The sequence below is a fragment of the Colias croceus genome, chromosome 30, assembly GCF_905220415.1.
Source record: "Colias croceus chromosome 30, ilColCroc2.1".
Classification (NCBI taxonomy): domain Eukaryota; kingdom Metazoa; phylum Arthropoda; class Insecta; order Lepidoptera; family Pieridae; genus Colias; species Colias croceus.
Genome location: NC_059566.1, coordinates 3,088,362 through 3,114,613, shown reverse-complemented (window position 1 = coordinate 3,114,613; position 26,252 = coordinate 3,088,362). Strand labels below are relative to the sequence as shown.

General features: G+C 34.9%; 2 protein-coding genes across 11 annotated transcripts in view; one reads left to right on the top strand and one right to left on the bottom strand.

The window, feature by feature from the left end:
* The window catches only part of LOC123704742 (signal transducer and activator of transcription 5B), a 49,311-nt gene extending 38,975 nt beyond the window's left edge, over nucleotides 1-10,336 (bottom strand). For 7 of the 10 annotated variants that reach the window (XM_045653198.1, XM_045653192.1, XM_045653200.1 and 4 more), the window contains exons 1-8: nucleotides 10,176-10,336; nucleotides 8,190-8,226; nucleotides 7,758-7,816; nucleotides 6,758-6,834; nucleotides 5,574-5,723; nucleotides 5,010-5,130; nucleotides 3,405-3,525; nucleotides 2,894-3,003 (exon numbers count right to left, since the gene is read on the bottom strand). In XM_045653198.1, coding sequence (XP_045509154.1) covers nucleotides 2,894-3,003; nucleotides 3,405-3,525; nucleotides 5,010-5,130; nucleotides 5,574-5,723; nucleotides 6,758-6,834; nucleotides 7,758-7,808 — 630 coding nt within the window. In that variant the 5' untranslated portion in view covers nucleotides 7,809-7,816; nucleotides 8,190-8,226; nucleotides 10,176-10,336. The other 3 variants (XM_045653194.1, XM_045653195.1, XM_045653196.1) reach the window with 3 other exon arrangements.
* A 6,342-nt stretch (nucleotides 10,337-16,678) lies between these two features.
* The window catches only part of LOC123704752 (gastrula zinc finger protein XlCGF57.1-like), a 32,777-nt gene continuing 23,203 nt past the window's right edge, over nucleotides 16,679-26,252 (top strand). The window contains exon 1 of the mRNA XM_045653223.1: nucleotides 16,679-16,705. Within this exon, the coding sequence (XP_045509179.1) occupies nucleotides 16,680-16,705 (26 nt within the window). The 5' untranslated portion in view covers nucleotide 16,679. The remainder of the gene's footprint in view (nucleotides 16,706-26,252) is intronic.

The window sequence follows — 26,252 nt, the reverse complement described above, 5'->3', positions numbered from 1 at the left end:
CGCTCAACTATCGATAGAGCTCTCTGTGTAATTTCACAGACAACACTCGTGAACTTACCAGAGATAAGTATTACTAGGTCGTCTGCATATCCAATGGTATGGAATTTGTTTTTGTTTAGTGTGCTGATCAAGTCGTTTACAACTAGGTTCCACAGGAGCGGTGAAAGAACTCCCCCTTGTGGGCAGCCTCTGGTGACCAGCACTTTCTTTGATTTATCCTTGCTAAGTTGTATCTCTCTACTGCCTAGCATGTTTATAATCCATGAGGCTACTGTGGGGTTAACCTCATGCTGTGATAGGGCGTTTTGTATACTTGAGTAGTGTGTCTTATCGAAAGCTCCCTCAATGTCTACGAAAGTGCCCAGGCACATTGATTTTTCTTGGAGGGCTTCTTCTATTTTGGACACCACACAGTGTAAGGCCGAATCGGTAGATTTACCATGGCTGTAGGCATGTTGGTTCCGATGTAGTGGAAAACGCGCGAGGGCAGTATCTCTAATGTGTCTATCACATAGCCGTTCTAGTGTTTTCAGTAAAAAGGATGTGAGGCTGATAGGTCTGTGGGCTTTCGCATCCGTGTAGTCTGTTTTCCCTGGTTTAGGAATGAAAATAACGTCAACAGTCCTCCAGCTGGTCGGTATATAGCCGTGAGCAAGACTGGATGTCAGAATGGCAGATAGATGAGACGTGAGTATCGGTCCCCCCCATTGTAATAAAGCTGGGTATATACCATCTGGACCAGGTGCCTTGTATGCTTGAAAGCTTCCTTCTCTTGCTTTAAACACTGTTTGCATCCAGTCTGGCATACTCTAGAATACATTTTTGGAGACCACTTGAGCTATAGTGTACCAAACGGCCCCAGCTGTATTTCTAAGCTCATCTAACATTAGTGCTGGGTTGGAATCGAACTTTATGTTTCTTTTAAGCATGTTCCAGATGTGTTCTATTGGATTAAGATCCGGGCTATGAGCTGGCCACTCCAATTTTTCAATAATAACCTCTTGAAGGTACTCTTATACGTATCGTATGACACGCGGACGTGCGTTATAGTGTATAAGTAGCAAATTTTCTTCACTGATAAACCTGTAATAGGGCTGAACATGTTCCTGGAGAATTTCCTCGATGTACCTGATCAAATTTAAGCCATTATCTACGATAAATAACTCCGTGCGAGCATCGGAACTTATACCTCCCAATACGCATTTTGAGTGTGGTGATGTGTGAAAACCTCTCTTCTCGTCTCCTCTATACTGACTGTTGGCTATCAGAAGCTCGTAAAGTACCTTAGCAGCCATCTGTGAACACCCCACGAGCGCACTGGCTGTGGGTCCAGTTTTCATGTTCTCGTGCAAAACGAAGACGTGCTTCTCTGTGATGTCTGAGGAGTTCTGGACGGCGTGCTGGTCGGCAAACCTTCAAATTAACTTCTTTCATTAGTCTTCTCACCGATTGCTCACTCACATTTATTATCCTGGTGTTTAAGAGCCGGTGGCGTATCCTAAAAACTGTCAGAAAGCCATTTCTGAGTATCTCTCGAACAATAAACGGGTCTTCTCGAGCTGATGTGCACCTCACACCTTCATTTCCTGGTCTGCACATGTGGCTGCCAGTCTCCTGGTATCTTCTCCATGCATAGTGCATCGCTAACGAGGTACATACTGTACATTAGGTACTTTACGTTGCGGCAGTCATTGGTCTAACATTGTGATGGCCTGAGTAGGTTGTTCAGATGTTAATGGCATTTTTTATTGTTTGTTATGATCATTGACTATAGTACAACAATAACAATATCTTAAAACGGCATAAACGATATCAAAAAAAGTTTAAAACGAACAATTCGTAACTTCGGCTTAACCGCACAAATCACAAATTACGAGTAACTCTTAAAAAGTGGTAAAAGATTATTCTCAAACTCAATGATTTCTTACCATAAAATTAAACAAATAATATGTTAACATATCTGCATTCAAAAAAATCGTGAAAAACAATTCAAACTTTTTTTATCGGCAAATTTGTAAGTGGCCAAGATTCCGTGCCGCTGAGTGTAGTTGTCTATGTGAAGTACGACAAAACCAGATTAAAGAGAACCCGCGCTTAAAGTTAAACCCTGTCTAAAGTTTTTTGTGTTAAGACAGATAGGTTTTAAAGTATATCTAAAAGGAGTTTTTATTTTTACATAATAACTTGGTCATTTAGAATTCGATGGTAAATGTTAATATGTAATGACGTTTCAAAAGTGCTTCACGAAGAAGTCTAATTGAATAAATAAATGTTTGAGTTTGATGATAATATTGTCTTTTAAACCATTACATTATTTCATCAAGTTAAAGTTATTATTTTAAATTTAGTATTACTTTAAATTTCACCCAATTTATTTAAAACTAGCTTTCCGCCTGCGGTTTCACCCGCGTTTTCAAAGAAAAACCCGCATAGTTCCCGTTCCCGTGGGATTTCCTGGAACCTATGTTGCTCAGTGAAGATGCAACCTTCTAATGGTGAAAGAATTTTTGAAATCGGTCCAGTAGTTTATGCGTGAAAACCATACACACATACATAATTACAAACCTTTCCTCTTTATAATATTAGTATAGATATCAAAAGTATATCTATTACAATTAACACGAAAAATCTATATGAACGAAAACATTCTCAAATATTAAAAAAAAAAGATAACCATAAATTATCCACCCATAATTCTTTAAACTAAATTATTGAAGTGAAACTTATTTAGGCGCGTTGAGAGTAATTTCAAGGTTACATCTTGCCATTACCGTCACGTCACGGAGTAAGACGATACTTTTGATATCTTAGAATCTTGCCAAAGAAGTTTCACTTCTGACACGTGTGCTCAACACACACGCCTTTTTTTATTTTATTTATTATTTTTGCTTACCAAAGCGTTCAATTTCCTCTCCATTTCCTCAATTTGAACTCTGAGACACGCTTCCAATTCGCGACGTTCGTTCGTCATCGGTCCGGACTGTTGCAAGTAATTTATGTGTCCTGAAATATGGAAAATTAATATTTATAATAAAAAAATTAAATAAACCTTAATAATATCATGAATAAATCCCCTTTAAAATCCGTTAAAGTCTTTATCTTTTCAATCCTCGTGTAAAATCAAACATGAAACAAGAAAATACTATCCTTTTTGAGAACAAAAATTATAATAATCAAAAATAACGGTGATAATATTTATTACTAGCTGTGCTGTACGGTTTTACCCGCATTGCTGCGCTCCTGTTGGTCTTAGCGCGATGATATATAGCCTATAGCATTCCTCGATAAATGGGCTATCTAACACCGAAAGAATTTTTCAAATCGGACCAGTAGTTCCTGAGATTAGCGCGTTCAAACGAACAAACTATTCAACTTTAAATACTAGTATAGATTTATACAAATACCTTTATTCTTCAAACACTCGTGGTATTGCAGCGAAAAAGATTCAATGTTCGCTTGCAAGCTGCGTATCTCTTCGCTCGCCATGTTCACTTTTTGACGAACGTTTTGCAGACCTGTTATAAGCTGAAATAACATTAAATTTAAATTAGTTATTTTAATGATTAATTTTATATTTCTACTAGCTGAGCCCCGCGGTTGTACCCGCATTGCTCCGCTCCTGTTGGTCTTAGCGTGATGTTATATAGCCTTCCTCGATAAATGGGCTATCTAACACCGAAAAAATTTTTCAAATCGGACCAGTAGTTCCCGAGATTAGCGCGTTCAAACAAACAAACTTTTCAGCTTTATTAGATAAAATATTATATTATAGACCGATGTATTTCCACAAAATATGCAATCACTAACTGTAAGATTCTTTTTGCTGTAGATTGACACAACACTACTTACTATTTTATTATACATATTTACATACAGTACTCCAATAGTGATAATGCGCATAGAAATCTTAGTCACAGTTCGACAACTGTCATATTCCCGGAGCGTCCGAAGACGATATGTATATAGAGTGGTTAAATGCATTTTCTTCATGCATAATTTAGTAAAATTTGTTTAGTAAAATGAAATACATTTTGGAAATACGAAAATTAGCGAAGATTTGCATGTGCATTATTAATTTTGGAGTACTGTAATGTTAGTTTAAGCTTTAAAGTAAAAAAAAAAAACTATTTTTAGCATTTTGTATGACATCCATAGCATTCTGTACTACATTCTATTCAATTTGCCCCGTACCAATTGCTCCAAACAGTCTGCTTCATTACTATGTGTCCCATTTGTCCCAAAAAGCATCTTCTTACTATATTAGCCCAAATTGCAAATTTTCTCGTTCGGTGTCCCATTTGCCCCTAAAAGTGCCCTTTGCTTCACTTGCCCCTAAAAGTGTCCTGTGGCCCATTTGCCCCTTAAGGTGGCCTTTGCCCCATTTGCCCCTAAAAGTGCCCTTTGCTTCACTTGCCCCTAAAAGTGTCCTGTGGCCCATTTGCCCCTTAAGGTGCCCTTTGCCCCATTTGCCCCTAAAAGTGCCCTGTGGCCCATTTGCCATCAAAAGTGCCATTTGCCCCTGAAAGTGCCCTTTGCCCATTTGCCCCTGAAAGTGCCCTATGCCCATTTGCCCCCGAAAGTGCCCTTTGCCCATTTGCCCCCGAAAGTGCCTTTTGCCCCGGAAAGTGCCCTTTGCCCCTAAAAGTGCCCCTTGCCCCTAAAAGTGCCCCTTGCCCCTAAAAGTGCCCCTTTTTCTTGTTCGGTGTCCTATTTGCCCCTAAAAGTGCCCTTTGCTTCACTTGCCCCTAAAAGTGCCCTGTGGCCCATTTGCCATCAAAAGTGCCCCTGAAAGTGCCATTTGCCCCACTTGCCACCGAAAGTGCCCTATGCCCATTTGCCCCCGAAAGTGTCCTTTGCCCCTGAAAGTGCCTCTTGCCCCTGAAGTGCCCTTTGCCCCTGAAAGTGCCCTTTGCTCCTGAAAGTTCCCTTTGCCCCATTTGCCCCTGAAAGTGCCCTTTGCCCCTAAAAGTGCCCCTTGCCCCTAAAAGTGCCCCTTGCCCCAAACTAACCTCACTATACTTCCGTTCAGTCTGCGGCTGGGCTACATACGGGCCCATAGCGTTCTGTATCACCTCCATTTCCATAGCGAGACAACGCCGCATGTAAGTGTACAGTTCGTGAGGCGCGTGCCTGTGAAAAAAAAATAGAAATAAACAAAAAAACACAAAAAATCGGTCAAGTGCGAGTCGGACTCGAGACAATAAGCACTAACATTCGCTACATAAGTTTTCGCGACAAAATATTATTATATGAAAAAAAGATCGTGCAGAAGTGAAACTTTTTCGGAAAGATTCAAAGATTCCACAATCGTCACCTTCCTCCATGACATGACGGTTGGTCTCCTGTTGGTCTTAGCATGATGATATAATATAGCCTATACTCTATAGAGAAGGCTTCCTCGATAAATAGGCTATCTAACACCGAAACAAAATTTATTCAAATCGGACCAGTAGTTCCTGGCGTTCAAACAAACTCTTCAGCTTTATAATATTATTAAGTATAGATTAAATTTTATTTTGGTAAATAATTCATTAAATTATTATTTTTAATTCCAAATTGATGATTTCACTCACCCATACTGCATCCTAAATATCTTGGCCGCTTCTATCAACTTCATCTTGGTGACGAACATTTCTGGCGACAGCATCAGCTCTGTGTGCGTGTGTAGTTCTTGTACTAGCTCCTCCACGAAGAACCTCTGCTGTTCTTCAGGTTCTTGCGTCCTGTATTATTTATATTTATTTATTTATTTATAACTACGTTGGTCTTGGCGTGATGATATACGTATAGCCTATAGCCTTCCTCGATATATGGTCTATCTAACACCGAAAGAATTTTTCAAATCGTACCAGTAGTTTCCGAGATTAGCGCGTTCAAACAAACAAACAAACAAACTCTTCAGCTTTATAATATTAGTATAGATTCTTTATTATGCAAAATATGATCAAACAATAGTATACAAAAGGAAGTAGTATTAATATTATTAACCCATTGAGCCCCAAGCGGTCCGATCGGTCCCAGACACAATAGATTTTCTATTGTGTCTGTGGTTCCGGGGCCTGAGTTATTAAGGGCTGATTTTTCAATCATTGGTTAAAACTTACTCATCAAATAACGTATTAAACTACCATTTCAAAAATGTATTCTAATTGTCCGTATTTGACAGTTTACAGGTGACATTTTAAAATGTTCGTGTTACTTTATTGGACGGATAAATTTTAACCAAGGATTGAAAAATCAGCCCTAATTAATATTATTTAATTTAGAGTTTAAAACTAATTGAAAGAAAGAAAGAAAATATAAACGTTTTAACATGAAACATTTATTGGAAATCATGAAAACAATATGGGGGGTTTTCCACCAATAATGTGGGATCATTTAGTTTGAAGTTTAAAGCGTTGAGCGTTTGAAGCGTACATACGTAGTATTTATTTACAAACACATTCTTCGCGACTTATCTTCACACATTAATTGTGGAAAAGCACCCTTATACTAGTCAGCTGTAATAGAGCCTTAAGAATAAAAAGTAGCCTAAGTTACTCCTTATTAAATCGGCTATTTGTCAGTGAAAGTCCGTCAAAATCGGTAGAGCCATTCCAGAGATTAGGAGCATCCAGACAGACAAAAATTGTAAGTTACTTTTTTTGTACAAATAGTTTGCAACCTCAGAAATTACATAGGATTAGTTTTATCCTAGAAATCCCATATAACTTTGACTAAATTAAATATTTATATAATTTTACAGAATAAAACATACCAAATACGGCTCTCGATCCATGTTGCCAGGCAATGACGCACTTCAATCGGGAAATGGTCCCCGTAAATTGCTCGCACCTTTAAAAAGAAAAAGAAATCACTACATAGTATAAAACAAAGTCGCTTTCTCTGTCCCTATGTCCCTATGTCCCATTGTATGCTTAAATCTTTAAAACTACGCAACGGATTTATATGCGGTTTTTTTTAATAGATAGAGCGATTCAAGAAGAAGGTTTTAGTATATAATTTATTAGGTTTTAGACAAAGCGGGCGAAGCCGCGGGCGAAAAGCTAATAGATAATAAAGAACATCACAGATTAAAAAGATACCTAGATAAACTCAAAAATAATGATAACAATCTCAAATATATATATATAAATTTATATATGTATGTATTTTCAGCAGTCATTGTTCTGCCCTATTGCCCCTTTTTTCGTGATTTACCTCCATAAGAACCTTCCTTGTGCCCTAACTTAATTAGTCGAGCCGTTCTCGAGCTGCACGCTTAGCAACGGCAAAATATTTGCTGGGACTATCTATATAATAAAAAAATGTACCGCAAAATGTGTTGGTAAGCGCATAACTTTAGAACAGCTGAACCGATTTCTTTAATTATTTTTTTATTATATTCCTTGAAGTACGAGGATGGTTCTTATGTAGAGAAAACGTGAATATGTACCACGGGCGAAGCCGGGGCGGACCGCTAGTATAATAAAAAAATGAACCGCAAAATGTGTTGGTAAGAGCATAGCTCGAGAATGACTGAACCAATTTCATTAAGAATAAGAATAAGAAATCATTTATTTCTTTATTTGTGTTGGTAAGCGCATAACTTTAGAACAGCTGAACCGATTTCTTTAATTATTTTTTTATTATATTCCTTGAAGTACGAGGATGGTTCTTATGTAGAGAAAACGTGAATATGTACAACGGGCGAAGACGGGGCGGACCACTAGTTTTATATATAGGAAGATATTATATTTACAAATCTTTAAACCTACCTTCTGCAGGCTTTCGGGTGGTAACTGCTGTGCCCTGGCCCAAAGAGACATTGTTGAAGCTGTAAGAAAAAAAGTTTGAATTAGTTGCCATATAAAAAAAAGAATTAAGGCTGTTTGCTTCTTGAGATTAAGAAAATATCTGACATCAAAAATAATATATGGATAAAGTATAAAGAAAAATATACAAAAAAAATTTCTCCTCTTTTCTTGAACTCGGTTAAAAATAAAAATTATAGTCTTCATTTTTTGAGATGAAAAACCAAATTAATTCAAGCAATGAAAAATTTTTTAATCTCTTAACTTATTATGGACTGGAATTTTTATTGTTCTAACGAATATTTACTAATTAATAATAGGTAATTGTTACACATTTTTGTGTTCCACGTAAATTTAAATGAATAAACTAAAAAAAAACTGAAAAAATATCCTTACGTTTTTAACTTCTCGTCAATGTTGCAAATATTTTTATCTGTAAGAAGAATAAAAGAATAAGACATAGAATAACACAACTTAATATATTAATTACTAGCAGTGCTCCGCGGCTTAAGCTAAAGGGAATGTTTGTTTGGTGCAATTTGAAAAATTTCAGTGTTCTTTTGGTGTTCGGTGGATACATCTATACTAATATTATAAAGCTGAAGAGTTTGTTTGTTTGTTTATTTGTTTGTTTGTTTGTTTGTTTGAACGCGCTAATCTCGGGAACTACTGGTCCGATTTGAAAAATTATTTCGGTGTTAGATAGTTAATTTATCGAGGAAGGCTATAGGCTATTTTCATCACGCTAAGACCAACAGGAGCTGAGCCACGCGGGTGAAACCGCGGGGCTCAGCTAGTAATAAAATAAGAATATATTTCAAAATATATGAAGCCTATCGTCTTCCTTGATAAATGGCTGCAGTGAAATCATTTTTCAAATCAAACTCTTGCTTCCTGAGATTAGAGCATTCAAACAAACAAACTCTTCAGCTTTATATATATATTATTAATTAATGATTTTAAAACTAGGTTTAAAACAATACTAAAAGATTTTTTGTGTCAAATTTTGAACTGAAGTAGTAGATATGTACAGATAAAGATTGATAAGCATTACAAGAAATATAGTTCAAGGTGTTTGGAAGCAATTTTATTTTTTTAAAGCAAGAAAAAAAATATGTGTGTCACTCGAGGACTGCCGCGGTTGCGCTATTGCATAGCATCGCATCGCTGTGCCGGTTGGAGTGGAGGGTATTAGGTTGTTTCATTACGGAATTTTTACATTCGGTCGCCGCGCTCAAAGTCTGAGATAAAAGTTATGTATGATCTTAGGCTATTTTTATACTGAAATTCCTAAAACTATAAATGCAGGATGCAGCTAGTAAATTACATACTTAAACGAGATTCACTCTATCTATAAAAAAAACGCATCAAAATCTGTTCTATAATAATAGAGATTAGTGTTCATAAGTTTCTTAAAATCTATTTGGTATCTATACTGGTATAATAAAGCTGAAGCGTTTGTTTTTTGTTTGTAGTTGTACACGCTAATCTCAGGAACTACTGGTCCGATTTGAAAAATTATTTTGGTGTTAGATAGCCCATTCAATAAGGAAGGCTATCATCATGCTAAGACCAACAGGAGCGGAGCCACGCGCGTGAAACCGCGGAGCGCAGCAAGAGGATTAATAATAGACGAGAGAACAACCAGGCCTTCAGTAAGATGTAAGACTAGACATACATTAGTATGTCTAGTTTGAACTTTTTCTGTTTTTCTGTGCAATGGCAATCTGTCTCTTAGACAATAGATAGGTTTTTATCACTCAAAATGTACAGTAATAATTTTAAAATCTGAATGAGATCTGTTAATATGTGATGTAAGAACATAAATCTAAGAACATCATAATTTAATATAGAGAAACATGTGTATTGTTGTAACTTTATTCACATAGTCAAGTGCTATGGAACACTGAATTCTTGGAAAATCCATTGTTCAACTCATGAATTGCAAATCTAAGCTAAAGATAATTGAATAACTGTACTAAAAGCATTATAGAATCAATAATCTATTGACAACTAAAAAAAACGCTATGGGTACTCTAGAGTCTAGGTACTCTACAGAAAACCTATAAAATAGTACGAATCGTGACTAAAAACTTATTACATGCAAAAACAATATTAATTTATAAATACATACCGTATTACCGCCAAGCACATAAAAATTGGTTTCGCGTTTAAGAGCTATCCCAGTATAGCTAGAGAATAGCTACTAGCTAGCAGGGTGAACACCCCGTAAATTTACCTGTATTGAACGTTAGTCGTAATAAATTTCATGCCAGCCACAATTCTTGGAAATTCGACGTGCACACACACTAAGGCACACCGACGTCACACATGCATGGAATTTTAATTTTAGCTATGTCAACAACATTCGACCTTCTTTACCTGGTTCGGTGATGGATTTTTGACGATAATCACATATTAGAACAACACTTATTAAGTCCGACACTCGTTTTTTTCAAGCAGTGGAAATGCGAAATACAAAGCAACTTTATTCAGCGTAAAAAGGGTTAAATAAACGTCCCCGCCTTGCAAACGCGAATGGCTTGATAATTTATGACAGTGACAGTATAAATGAATTGACAGATAGTAATACGTTCAAAAATTTGAATCAACAAGTACGCATTTCATTAAAGAAACGAATCTTAAAGCGTCTTATTCACGGTCCGTTTGGACGTACGTCCCGCCAAGGTCATACACGATGCACGACGCATATTCACGGTCCATCCCCGCTGTACGTCAGCTCAAGGCTGCTGTGTGTATCGATAGTTCGATATTGAAATATCGATATCGGTCAATATTTTTTTTTAATATTTTTTTTTTTTTCAGTAAATTATATAATCTACAAAATCATCGTTAACAATCGACCTAACGATTTTAAAGTTATCAGTTGCTTGACAATTTTTTATCATTTGAACGAGTTGCTTCTTCAATCAATCTAAACAGCTGAACATATAAAACAAAGAGTATTTTTAAAAACTCTAAGAAAAATATTGGTATACCTACATAATTGTCTTATTTAAATTTAAAAAGTAATTACCAAGAACTATAACCTACTAACTACATATTATATACATTCATTATTTAATTTATTTAATAATTAATCTACTAGACTATAAATTATTGTGTAATCATTTTTGAGCTGACTTACGATTTTTTTTAAATAAAGCCGATATATCGAAATATCGATATTTTTTTCGATGTATCGAATTCCGATATTGATATATTTTAAAATATCGATATATCGAAAATACGATATTTTATAAAAATATCAACAGATTCTGCTGCAATGTTACCACTCTACCAACTTTTAGGTAGATCTATCTACTTTCAAACTTTTTTACAAATCTTGGATGAAAAATCTACCAACTTTTTAATTTATCGAAAAAATAGAGAGGATAACAGGGTTGAGGATTTTTTTAACAGGGAGGAGGATCATATTTGTAATATTAAAAAAGAAGATAACTCTCAAATGTTTCCTCTGCTAAGTGAATTTGTAAGACAACTACTTGTGCTTCCACACAGTAGTGCTAATGTTGAGAGACTCTTTTCTGCTGTTAATCTATTAAAAACTTCTAGTCGCAATAATTTATCTACTGACACTCTCCAGGGACTTTTAATACGAAACGATTTACCAGCGACAGCTCCGAACAACCTGTACGTGTACCTACTGATGCGCATTTTAAATTATTTAATCAAACTATGCTCATATAAAGATTAAAATTGTAAAATATTTATGGTTAACTATTTAGTTGACATGCCAAAAATATTTAAATAAATAGATCATAAAATAATTCACCAGTCCAATTACGCTGTCCAGTCTTTGATTTAATTTTGTTTTACTAAATACAACATATTAACAATTTGGTTTTTAATTATTGCATATTCAAAAATAGTCAAAAAAATTATTTATTCTTACTAAAATAATCTAGGGAGAAATGGATTGAGGGAAGAGAGGCCTTTGCTCAGCAGTGGGACAGCCATGGCTCATAATAATAATATAAAATAATCGGTTATAGATATTATACGACCGTGCAGATTCCTTCTAAATCTTGTCAACAAGTTGAAAAAAGATGTACCTACTTTTCAAATTGAGTTTGGTTGGAAACTACCAAGTACCAACTAGAGTACTAAGAGTCGTACGGAACACAGACATCCAAATATAAGTATGTCATGTTCAAGTAATGTTTATATATCTGTGGTACGGAAGGATTTATAAAAATTCGAGTTGGTAACACTGTTCTGCTGTACAGCAAGCCTATTCACGATCAAGCATGCACGGTGCACGATGCGCTTGCACGACGTTCGCGGTGGTGGGGGTGCTCGCTGGACGAAAAGTTGGTCGTGCACATCCAGCAACGTAATAATAATAATTATTGACGTACGTCAACACTATTCACGGTCGTTTTGCGTCGTGCATCGTGTATGACCTTGGCGGGACGTACGTCCAAACCACAGAACAGTAAGAACATAATAGAAGTGCGATGTGGGCGTGGCCCACGTGTCACTAGTAAGGTAAGATCACCTAACTCGCTCTCAGTTGTGCGCAGAAAAATATTCGAGTCGGTTGTCAACTGTCAAACCTTATTTCCATATTTATTCATTATTTAGAGCGTGTTGTTCGGTATTAGAGTGGAAAAATGATAGCAGACGAAATAATATCAGCAATCGAGGCATTTCATACCATCGGTAAGTCTTATTTTAATTTATTTTAAATATATTTTATGTAACAACTTCGCTTATCGTAATTTGTCAAAAATTTATAAAAATATTAAGTCAGAATGAACCTTAATTCATAAGAAATAAGTACTAATATAGATTGAACAGCAAACAAGACTTTCTGGAATATTATTGCAATAAACAAACGAATGTCGGATTAGTGATGCATGTGGCGCATATCGACAGTATCGATACTTTAGAAAAGACAAACATTATAAATATTAAATTTTATTCTATTTTTCCTTAGCTTTCATTTGTCCTATCTATTTATAGATTTTCGAAAGAGCCTAATTTAAAAGAGAAATGGATAATAAATGCAACGTGACGAGTTAACTGGATGCCGAACAGCAATGAGCAGTCTAACAAAGGCCACCGATACATCAAACCTACGGCAGTTCCAAGATTTAAAATAATGCATATTTTCTGTTTGTTTTGTAAATATAGATTTATACTATTCTATTCCGTTTTTTATTTAAATATAATAATATGAAAAGACGTACTTAGTAGTAATAAACATACTCCAAAATGTGACACATTATCCTATACTCATATAAGAGAAATAAAAAAAATGCACAAAAATATATTTATTTGTGAAATATCGATAACAAGGCTGACATCCCTTAGAGCATAGCATCAGGTTAATGTCAAGTTAATGTCATTAATTTAGAGTGACACAAATTTCAACCTTATCTTTATGTGTTGAGGTTCAAAGTTATATGTATTGAAAACCAACGCCCTCTGTTGTGGAATAGCTGAATGTTTTCGAATTTGGAATTTCTGAGCAAAGAGAAACAAAACAGCTAATATACCTAGGGATGTTATACTAAAATAAACCGTAACTTGGTTCGTTAGGGTACAAATTGAAATGCTGAATTTATAACCTAAGTCAGTTTTTACTCAAATTAAGCTGTCCAATCAAAGGCATAGTTTACTTGTAGTGTACTGTATAACTATCGGTTTAAATGTGTGGGTTTGGCGACACTGGTTTTCATACTAATTATGACATTATAGCACTTCTATTATGTTCTTACTGTTCTGTGGTCCAAACGGACCGTGAATAAGACGCTTACAAATGGCGGCGCTTATCATTCCCTCTCGCTTACACAGTACACACGGTCGTACGGCGTGCAAAAAAAATAGGGAAAAAGTAATTTCACTAAAATGTATTTGTTTTTTCCTATAATGGTTTTTACCATAAATTTACATTGACAATTATGTATTTGCGATAGTAAATTATGTTTTATTGGAGTTTGACAAAATAATATGTTCTTTGGGAAAACTTGTTCAGTTTTATGGGCTCATTACAAGTATTATGGAATACCATAACAAAAAAGTTTGTCAACAAACAATTTGAAATAATTAATAAAATAATTATCCATTTACGTTATTTTTATTTTCTTTTTTGCTGACTCTACCATATGTCAGTGTCAGCTTTGGCCGCCATTGAAGAATTGAAAAGGAATTGAAGATTAGTTTCTTTAATGAAACGCGCTATAGTAACATATTATTAAATAATCTTGATTTGAACTTTAAAAAAAAACATAAATAATAATAATGTTAAATCTAAATTAAAATTGCATTTTAATTTGTCGTGGATGGATCGCTTTGCATGCCGGACAAATCTTTGTGGTTTTTGGCATGTTCAATTATGTTAAATGTATTTTTTATTGATAAATAAAAAAAAAACAACAACATCACACTGCAGTCGATTGTGTATCGGTTCAAGTATTTATTACATAAGTTTATAACTAAAATAAGACGTAAGCGTTTTAACTAAATGTACTTGCTGTATAATATAGTGCATTACAACGTATTATAAAATATAGGTCTATGAATAAATTTATTATCCCTAATCCTGGTCCTGACACACTGTTGAGTGTTAATATTATATAGTGTGATTCGCGTTCAATTCAATTCAGGTAATTAGTTTAAATATTATATTTAAGTACATATAAATATTTTTTCTCTTTATTATACATAATCTATTTAATACTGTAGAGGGGTTGTGAACTCAAAGACGATACTGATCGTAATGATTTTATTTTGCACACAATATCCGTATTTATACAAAAATCGACCAAAAACAAAACCAATCAGAATTCTAATGTTGAAATTGAAATTTAGAATGCGCTCTGATTATGAAAAAGAATGCGCCGGCCTGTACACAATATGATATATAATATAAACTCTATGCATGTCTCCCATAATACGTATATGTACCGTTTCAACTATTGAACTAAAATTTTAGCCTAAACTCTTAAACAAGTCATAAAATTAAACTGAGGTAGGTTTTTTTTATTTATAATAACAATATAGTTACATTTCAATTTTAAGTAATATTTATATTCTGTTAAAAATACTAGATCTGGAATTTAGCTACAATGAACGCATCATTGTTGTTTAATAAAATTTTATCGTAGGTATATATATAACAATAAATTCCATGTATATTGTAATTCTTATATTTTTACACTTACGTGATTAGAAAGAGTCTTGCTTACCTACCCTACTAATATTATAAATGCGAAAGTTAGTGAGGATGGATGTAGTTATATTATCCTATATTACTTGCTCTGTGGTTATGTCATATTTGTTACTCTTTCACGCAAATACTACTGTCCACTGCACCGATTACAATAAAATTTAGTACACATAAAGAGGGTAACTTGGATTAACACGTCATACGTTCATTTCCGGAAATCCACGGGAACTGGAACTATGCGGGTTTTTCTTTGAAAACGTGGGCAAAGCTGCCGGCGGAAAGCTAGTATAACTAATTTTAACGTAACATAAAATATTTTGCACAATAACCATATGAATATGTATTAAATTTTAATAGTCAATTGAATATTGCCTTTGGTAATATTAAAATATGGCTACCGATCCGATTTCGCCGATGCTCATGTGCTACATCTTCTTTATTTAGAAAAATTTGTGTTTAGAGTGACTGAAATGCTCCGATTAATAATGCCACAACACAACACCAGCTTCTATGACACTTCATCCACCGTTCAGGCAATCAAATTGTGGAATGCTTTACCTGTACATATAAAGAATGCACAATCCTAATCAAGTTTTAAAGCATTGGTGCGTGATTATCATTTCTCTCGCTGTACTTAACATAAATTATTTATATTATATGTATGAATATTATACTATTGTTACGTAACATATTCTTATTTGATTGTGAATATATATTTAATATACTGTATCTATTATATGTATATTATATGGATATATCTTTACGCAGGTAATTTATTTAGTGTCATATTTATTTGTTTTATTTCTTTTATAAATATATAATATAGTTTATGCTCTACCCTTCACCTTTCCTCTAATTTAATTTCTCTCCGTACGTCCGGTTGTCTGGAAGAAATCGCTGCATAGCGATAAGACCGCCAATTGTTGTAATGTAGGTATCCTTAGATTAAGTATTATTGTAATGATTCTAAGAGCAATAAAGTATTAATAAATAAAATAAATAAATAAATAAATATTATGTAATAAATACTATATCTGTCTTTTTCCTTCCATTCTTCCAAAATTTTAAGGTACCATCAAAAACGAATTTTCCCTCGTATGTTCCAAGGGCCGCTCTCACAATTCCAAATGTGTTTTTAAATTTGGCGCCTTCTACCATACCCGGTAAGTATTAAAAAAAACATATTTAGTTATAGGTAATGCAAATAAAAATAAAATAAACATTGAATATCTTTTTATTTTTTCCCCGTTTCTCGACTAGGTATACTTAATGTGTTTTTTTATTATTTAAACAATTATTTTACTGCTACAGTAGAATGCGCTTCTTATAAAACTCATAAGAATCTTAACAGAATTTTTTTGTAAAAATTAACGAATACAAAAAGAATGTGCATAAAGTCAACCTAATTGTAATTTTACTAAAGAAATACTCTTATTTTTTATAATATGTATTGTAAAGAAGAGCTTTTCACACAATAATAATATTTTTGTACAAATTTATGTAACAGTTTTAATACTACAATATAGAAAAGGACATAAGCCTTGGTAGTCCTTTATTAACCTATTTTAAAACATTTTACTGTAGTAAGAAAAAAATTTTTAACTTAGGGGCAGGCTTAGGTGTTTTTACAACACTCACTCTACCGAACAATGTGCAATTTGGACCATATAAGGGACTAATTACGCAGGATGCGAATTCCGACTATTGCTGGCAGGTAGGTGAAGATAAAGACCTATTTCATATAGTACAAGTTAATATTTTTAATATCATAGTAAGAATATGCTGTACATATAAATATATCGAATAAATTAAAGAATCACCTCTTCAAAGCGTCGGCTACGGAGACAAAAAGTGTTTGTCTTAAAATTTGTCATAATATGTATGTATTTGATTATATGTATATTTTATTGTATACTAGTGGTCCGCCCCGGCTTCGCCCGTGGTACATATTTCGCAATAAAAGGTAGCCTATGTCCTTTCTCGGGTATCAAAATATCTCCATACCAAATTTCATGCAAATTGGTTCAGTAGTTTAAGCGTGATTGAGTAATAGACAGACAGACAGAGTTACTTTCGCATTTATAATATTATATAGTATGTTATATAGTATGGATTGATTTATACTTTATTGGTACTTAAAATAGTTTTTTTTTTTTTTTGTTAAATAAAACCATGTTTATCTTGGCGACTCTTAATTCTTTTTTGATTATCAACATTTAAAAGTATATATCATAATAATTTAGGTATAAATATACACACATCAACAAAGTCTATTGATATTTTCAGCTTCTCAAAATTACTATAGATTTTTAAATATTTGATGCAATTCAAAATATCCCTAGATTTTGTTGATGTGTGTTATGTGTAGGTACATAATTAGTTAACAATACAAAAAACTGGTTAATAGTAATAAATATATTATATTATATTAATAGAAATTACACGAGAGACTGGGTTAAATATTAGTTTGAAATGTAATTAGAATGTACTGCGATTCTACACAGCTACCTAATTGATTAACAAATCGCAGCTAGTCAATGACTATTAGCAAAGTGAAGGTAGTTGGGTCGAACGTCGTATAAACAACGTCCGAGCCCCTAGGCACGATCCGTACGATTGCGCCACGAGCATACCTATATTACTTTACTCTTTGGCCACGAGTCAAAGGAAAGCGGCAATTTATAGTATTCGACAGCTTAGCAATGCAGCTTAGCATGTTCTGACAGGTGACAGTGACAGCTATATTAAAAGTTACGTCTAACATAACACGGCCATACTGACAAACGTACGTCCTCGTACGCCTTTTCTCGTATTACAATACAACGGTAGTTCATCTCGGGATTTCAAAAACACACTGCCTCGGCCACACTGACCATACTTTTCTACGCACTCGTTAGTAAAACAGCGACTAGACAATACCTCAACGCTCAAATCCGACTAGCGAGACAACTCACTACGGACATACAGACGGCGACTTGACGGTATATCTACGCTCGTACGACTAGTGAAATACATCACTACGATACGTCAACGACTAGACAATACCTCAACGCCAGGGTTCGACTAGCGATTTGAATCACTACGAGCCAATAACACTCATCGTCAAAAAAACTCGGCAGATGCTTCGGGACACCACTCGCCACGCCAGGGCACCATATTATGCTGTGCCGCGGCTTGAATCTTCTTTCCGTAGTCACCACAACGAGTTTCAACTCGTATCGACCACTAGAAAGGATAGTCACTACTTCGTAGGGCCCTCGCATCCCTGAATCTAATTTACCTGTGAACTGAGAGGTTTTTATTACAAACACTGGACCGCAGCCCAGATAGCACACACAATTTCTTCGATGGACTACATTCCCATTACAATAATCCACGTAACAAACTTTTACTTTACACAACGCACGAAAAAAAAAACAAATGCCAGTTACAAAACTACGTACTTAAACACATTTAAAAATAGTGGGCTTGAATTCTATCCCAATTCTGATAATAGAAATTACACGAGAGACTGGGTTAAATATTAGTTTGAAATGTAATTAGAATGTACTGCGATTCTACACAGCTACCTAATTGATTAACAAATCGCAGCTAGTCAACGACTATTAGCAAAGTGAAGGTAGTTGGGTCGAACGTCGTATATAAACAACGTCCGAGCCCCTAGGCACGATCCGTACCGCCGTACGTAAACAAATGCCAGTTACAAAACTACGTACTTAAACACATTTAAAAATAGTGGGCTTGAATTCTATCCCAATTCTGATAATAGAAATTACACGAGAGACTGGGTTAAATATTAGTTTGAAATGTAATTAGAATGTACTGCGATTCTACACAGCTACCTAATTGATTAACAAATCGCAGCTAGTCAACGACTATTAGCAAAGTGAAGGTAGTTGGGTCGAACGTCGTATATAAACAACGTCCGAGCCCCTAGGCACGATCCGTACCGCCGTACGATTGCGCCACGAGTCAAAGGAAAGCGGCAATTAAAGGCCGCTGCATACGTGACGGGATTTTACCCGGACGGGACGTGACGGGAAGTTTTGGAAACATCGTTGCATACAAAATGTATGCAAATACGTATATGTCACGGGAACATCGACGGGACGGGAACGTGGACGGGAAAAATATCGTCGCCGACGATGTTTAGCACGTCCCGTCCCGCACGTGCCCCGTCCCGTCCGTGATTTCGCTACGTATGCACAGTCGCTCCGTTCGTGCCGGAGAGATTAGTAGTGACGCCTTCCAAGTATCGAAAATGGACGACGAAAAACTGATCGAATGTGTTCGCTCATATCCAGCGTTGTATAGTATAGCGAACCCACAATATTTAGACACAAAGTATAAAAATTATTTATGGCGTAAAATTGCAGTGAAATTGTCATATAGTGAAAACGGTAAGTGTTATTTAATGAATATATTGTGGTATTCCTAACTATACTTAGTCCTTTTCACCTATGATGATTCCTGTGACACTTCATCGTGTTCTGAATTACGTATTTTATGTTTAAAATGCCAAAATAATTTTAGTGCATAATATTTTTGTTTTATGGCGGCATTATTACCAAAAATATAAAAATGAAACATCTTAAGCATATATGTTATATATTCTTCGTCATCTAGAGCAATAGCAATTAAAGCCAATTCTTGAATTGAAAAATCCATCTTTCGTTGTTCACAACACTAGCACGTTAGATCCGAATCAATGCCACGGTACGTACACAGTTGACAGATATATACTACGTAGTACGTATGCGTTAGCACCACGTTCCCGTTTTGAACGTGGCAATCACGTGCCCGTCCCGCTCACGTCCCGTCCGAGCTTACGTCCGAGGTATTTTCCCATCACTTATCAGTGTTAGCAACCTGAAGTGAGCTGATTATCGTACCAGGGGCGTAAAATTATCGTTTATTAGGCGTTTATGGTTCGAAATTATCGTACTTTTTTGAATAAAGTGAATTTTAAGTCAATAAATCATATAAATTGTAATATTGATAAGTATGCAAGTCCCTATAGTTAATATTTGTTTAACTACCGCTGTCAAATCAACGGGACACTGAAACCCAAACGTTTTACGTGCCCTACTATTCATTATGTACTCTTTTGGTTTTACGCGTGGTACAGACTATAGACCTGAACCGATTCCATTTCCACTTTATGTTCAATAAACGCGCCAAGTTTAAAATTCAATCTGACAAAATGTCACTGTTCCCATGAAAGTTCGATATGAAACACGTCAAAATTTCATATTTGTATGGGTGAAATAATATAAATTCTCGAATTTAGCATGATAGAAATTATCGCACGATAATACTATGCTATCGTACATCGTACGTAGGCACAAAATTATCGTGTTTGTACAATAATTATCGTACGGTTCCGAACACTGTCACTTATAAATCCGCCTTTATAGTATTCGACAGCTAAGCATGTTCTGACAGGTGACAGTGATAGCTATATTGACAACTATCAATGACTAAAAGGCCCTACTCACGGTTCAACACAACCAACAATCTGCTGAAACAATTTGTTGCAGTCGCGATTGAGCGTTCTCTACTCACGATTCATCCAACCCTCAATCTGATGACACAATTTCATTCCGCGATTGCTTGCCACAACGTGTGCACGTCATGTTGATGCCTGGCCTGATGCTAAACCTCAACGCAATAATACGCGTTATTAATGGATATACTAATTTATGAAATATAATATAATTATCTTTGTAAAGCTTGTATTTTTTCCAATTTTATTGATAGATTTCAAGGGCTATAAAGTATAAACGGCTATAAAATATAAACATCTTCCTCAAATATGTAAAAATGTCTTTCCCGCGTTTATCTCAAAACCGCCATTTTGCGATTACTGCGCAGCGCGATTGAGCCGAGATTGGAGCAATCACAATACTCACGTTTCAACACGCACACAATCTGCTGAGACAATTTGTCGGGTTGCTCCGCGCCGATCCAATTCGCAACATGTTGGGTTACGCCCCCAACGTGCCCTCAACTATACTATTCACGACACAATCTGTCAGCTCACTGCAGATTGTGTCAACAGATTGTTACTGAAATTGAATCGTGAGTAGGCTACTTTAGGAATCCTATGGACAAGGGCATATTGTTCTATACAAACAACTGATTATACAAATATCATGCATTTCGATACCGAAATAATAAAACTAATACTGTCTCTTTCTAACTAATGAATATTCTGATATGTGAAAAAATATGACTATACGTCAGTCAGTGCTAATTCTATACCGCTTGACATTTGAAGTTAGCTCAAATACCTACTGTGGCCGGCAATGACTAAGGCCCCGTTTCCACCTGCAAGTAAACTTCTGCAAGAACTGTCCGACAGTCTGTCTGACAGCAGCTTGCATGTGTAAACTATGTTGCAAGTTCTGTCGCGACAGTTTGTCAAGCGCTTCTTGCGAGAAGTAGCGAAAGCATGTGTAAACATGACTGCGTCTACTCGCGACAGTTCTCGCAGCTTATCGGTCTAGTTCCGTATATCTCGCAGCAAGCTGCAAGTATCGCCCGCACGGCTTTTGATTTTTGTTTATTTGAAATTTATGAGTCGTGAATGCTCTTGTGAAGAATGAAGAAACTGTAAAGTCAATAGGATTATAATTATGAGATCTTAAGATGGAATAATGTGATTATTTTTTGAAAATGAAATGAAATGAAAATTTATTTGTTGAATTGTGGTTACAAAGTTTTTATAATAAATTTAATGTCCACACAATTCACCAACACATTGGCATACAATATTATTTTATCTAATTTTATAATCATTATGCTTATCTAATTTTATAATTTAACTAAGTTATTATTTAAACAATATATTATTTACATTAGTTCATTAGATCATTTTACATTATAAATTATAGTATACGATTTATTTCACAAAATAGAATAAAAAAATTATGACAGTAATTCCTATCCCGTCACTCGCAAGATGTGTGTAAACACCTCCGCGATAAGTTGCGATAGTATGATCCGCGAGCTTCTCGCATGACATTTATTGCAGCAATAAATTGCAGGATATGTAAACGATATTGCAAGTAACTCATGCAAGACTTCCGCGAGTTTACTTGCAGGTGGAAACGCGGCCTAAGGCATCCTATGGACAGGGCATATTGTTCTATACAAACAACTGATTATACAAATATCATGCATTTCGATACCGAAATAATAAAACTAATACTGTCTCTTTCTAACTAATAAATATTCTGATATGTGAAAAAATATGGCTATACGTCAGTCAGCGTCAGTCAGTGCTAAAGTAGCCTACTCACGATTCAATTTCAGTAACAATCTGTTGACACAATCTGCAGTGAGCTGACAGATTGTGTCGTGAATAGTATAGTTGAGGGCACGTTGGGGGCGTAACCCAACATGTTGTGTATTGGATCGGCGCGGAAGCAACCCGACAAATTGTCTCAGCAGATTGTGTGCGTGTTGAAACGTGAGTATTGTGATTGCTCCAATCTCGGCTCAATCGCGCTGCCGCGTTAATCGCAAAATGGCGGTTTTGAGATAAACGCGGGAAAGACATTTTTACATATTTGAGGAAGATGTTTATATTTTATAGCCGTTTATACTTTATAGCCCTTGAAATCTATCAATAAAATTGGAAAAAATACAAGCTTTACAAAGATAATTATCTTATATTTCATAAATTAGTATATCCATTAATAATGCGTATTATTGCGTTGAGGTTTAGCATCAGGCCAGGCATCAACGTGACGTGCGCACGTTGTGGCAAGCAATCGCGGAATGAAATTGTGTCATCAGATTGAGGGTTGGATGAATCGTGAGTAGAGAACGCTCAATCGCGACTGCAACAAATTGTTTCAGCAGATTGTTGGTTGTGTTGAACCGTGAGTAGGGCCTTTAATTCTATACCGCTTGACATTTGAAGTTAGCTCAAATACCTACTGTGGCCGGTCGCCATTTTATGTTCTCGTTATTACGATGTACATGCTCTGTCATTGCTCCGTAGTAAACATTGAAAAATATTGAATATTTTTGTGATTGTGACAAACATTTGTGTCTGAAACATATAGAGTGGTCAAGGACAAATAGTGGCATAATGCCAAAGCGCAGTATTGTGGGATGTGACTCCGGAAAGAATGAAAACCAGCGGCTATTGCGTATCTCATTTGACATTTCATAGTGATGATAACTTTGCACGGTGCTCAACGATTTCGTGTCAAACCATGTTTTTCGTATTGGCTATTATAAGTTATCGGGTTGGCTTTAGAAACTTGCGGCACGAATTTCGGCGTGATTTTAATTTTTTTCGATCGATAATAATGCCCCGAAACATACATTAGCGGCTTTTCGGCTCAGCTTTAGAATAAGCAACACCTCATTTTAAATTGATATTTTTTTGGTAGATAGGTATGGTTAAGAGGTATCATTTACCAAAATATCAAGGTGCGGAGTGCATTTGTTTTTGAGATATATTTTTTTGAAAAAATGTTATATAACCTCCAACTGTGCAAACAAAACGTGATTACTGTTACTCTTTACCATGAAATGTGCAAAAAAAAACGCGATGACATATCAAACTTCAACTCGTTTCGATAAAAGCATTTGTGAATGTCAAATTTCCGCGTCAATGACATACCTAATATGGAACGTACCTAAATCATAGACGCGAGCGTAACCTCGTAGAGAGCCAGTGGCGGAATCTGAAGCGACGGTTTCACAAAGTGAATTATAAAGAAAATTTTGAAGATTGGCTAGTAGAATATTTATGGCGTACTGACATTCAAAAAAGTCATTTAGACAGCTTTGAAGAATTGATAAAAGTAATTAAATATGTTTATAAAATTTTTTTTTTGTTTTTTTTTAATTACTTGCTTCCCTAAACAATAAATAATACCCTATTATTTAAACTTAGCTATAAATAATACCCTAATGTTAAAATCCATATTTACGCAGATAGCAGATTAATAATAATAATAATAGATACATAATAATATAAGCTATTATTTCCTTACTTTTACAAAAAATGTTTTACAATTTAACTTAACACTTAATACTTTATATAATAATTTGTAAAATCTTAAAACTAGTATATGTTTATTGTTAGTAACATTGATGCTATTCTATGTTAGTACTTATTCTATTTTCTTAATTGTAAGGACCGCTTTGTGCGGTGAAAGCCTCCTCCAAAATTTTCCATTTCTGCCTATCATTAGCCATTATCGCAGATTAGCAATACAAATATACTAGCTTATCATAGAGTATAAATGATACATTTTAATTTTTTTTATATAGCTCACTTGCTTCAGTTTTTAAAAACGATTAACTTTTACTTTTAGTATTCAAATAGGTAGTGTAGTGTATGTGAGTGAAAGAGAGGGAAGTATTATGTCATCACTTGCGCACATGCAACGGTGACACCGCTCACACAGCTCAGTTGGCTGCAGGCGGTCGGAGTGAGAGGTCGTGTGCGTCTAAGAGCCGATAATAGGGAAGGACTTACACTACATTTTTGGCGACGAGGTAAATCGGGAATAATTGTAAGTAATTTTCTTTGATACTAAAAATTACAAAAAAAAAAAAGGAGGAAATAGGTGTGCTGTGATAACTATTGAACTAATTATATCCACAGTCAAGTTACATCGAAGCGAATATTAAAGTTAGTAATAATATACACACATACTTATTTTCATTATGATATTTTGTGCCGCTTACATAAAATAATTACCCGCACAAAGTACAAAATAACATGTGCGTGCCTTTCGAGAGGCCTCCGCGCCGTAGAAAACGAAGGTTTCGTTTACATAAAGATTTAGCAAAACCTCTTAAACAATTGTAGCCAGAAGGATAAAGTAGGTGTTGTAAATTGTTTTTCGTAAACATAACTATACTGATACCAATGCATACGCGGGCTGGCTTTATTGCTCGAGCGTATGGTGCCTGTATGATAAATACACTGTACAGTGTACGGGTATACAGCTAGCGTCGTCCAGTATGTACTACTCACGTAGTCATGCATAGGACTGTAACTGCGTTATGCGAGACTAAATGTGATATTTTGTTTAGTCGATGCTGTAGATTATTATTTTGGGACATTTGTTTACATATAAATTTATTAATACTGATATGTAAGAACCTGCTTAGAGGATTGGTTAAACATGATTAAATGAGCTAAGAAGGTTCGATTCCCGATCAGCTCAGAATAGACTGGTCTGATTACAAAATAGAATTATACCAAATACCCACTTATATCTTATTTAATTACTCGATGTGAAATTGCACGAGTATTATTTAAGATTATTCATTATTGGATAAAAGAAGTAATTAATGGCTATCACGCAAGGAACGTAAGTTTCCTAGACAGGCTAATTAGTAAATTACCAGATAATGCCTGGTGGTCAAGAAAAATCGGGTGACGCCCGTGTGTATTTTGTAATGTTATATCAGATGATGCCTGGTAGTACAAAAAAAAAACGAGTGACGCCCGTGTGTACTTTGTAATGTTATACCAGATGATGCCTGGCAGTCGTAATATAATTACAATACAGTAGTACCTGTAGTGATGTGATACGGGTGATGCTCGTTTAAAATGTTTATATTTTGGGTGATGCCCATATTATGAATTTTAAGAGGAGGCTCCCTTTCTCATTTCTGGCACTGAGAGACCGGTTACTGTACTAGATGGTAATACAGCCGTAATAAAGTTGAATATCGCGTGCGCTCTTTGATCGCGTTCGAGCTCGAAAAGTAAGTCTCAATTCTTATTTCGTTTATAACTAAGTAAGGTAATAATTAATCTAGAAAAATAATATCTTGGGATTCGATAGTAAACTCTATTTTCTTACTGTTAACATTTATTTTAGACGTAAAGTCCAAGTAAATCTTTAAAAAATGTAATAATCCTTAAAAAAAGGCATAATTTTTGAATAAAAAAAAAATGAATCGAGTGAAAATGTTACAATTACGTAACTGTCTTGTACATCGAAAGAAAAAGACCCAATATCATATACTACAGTTTCATTTTGATTGTATGTGTGCCTGTTTCAGAATATTAATGCAAAAACACATAAAATTCAGGGAGCTTCCCCTTAAATACGTATTATATATTTTAATAATTATTATATATTGTAATATATTAAAAAAAAAGATGTGATAGTGTTTCTTTTAAGATTTATTGTATCTTCGAAAATACTTATGGTTAGTATTGTTATCCAAATAAAAAATGGAATAATACAATTTTAAGATTATAAATAGTAAAT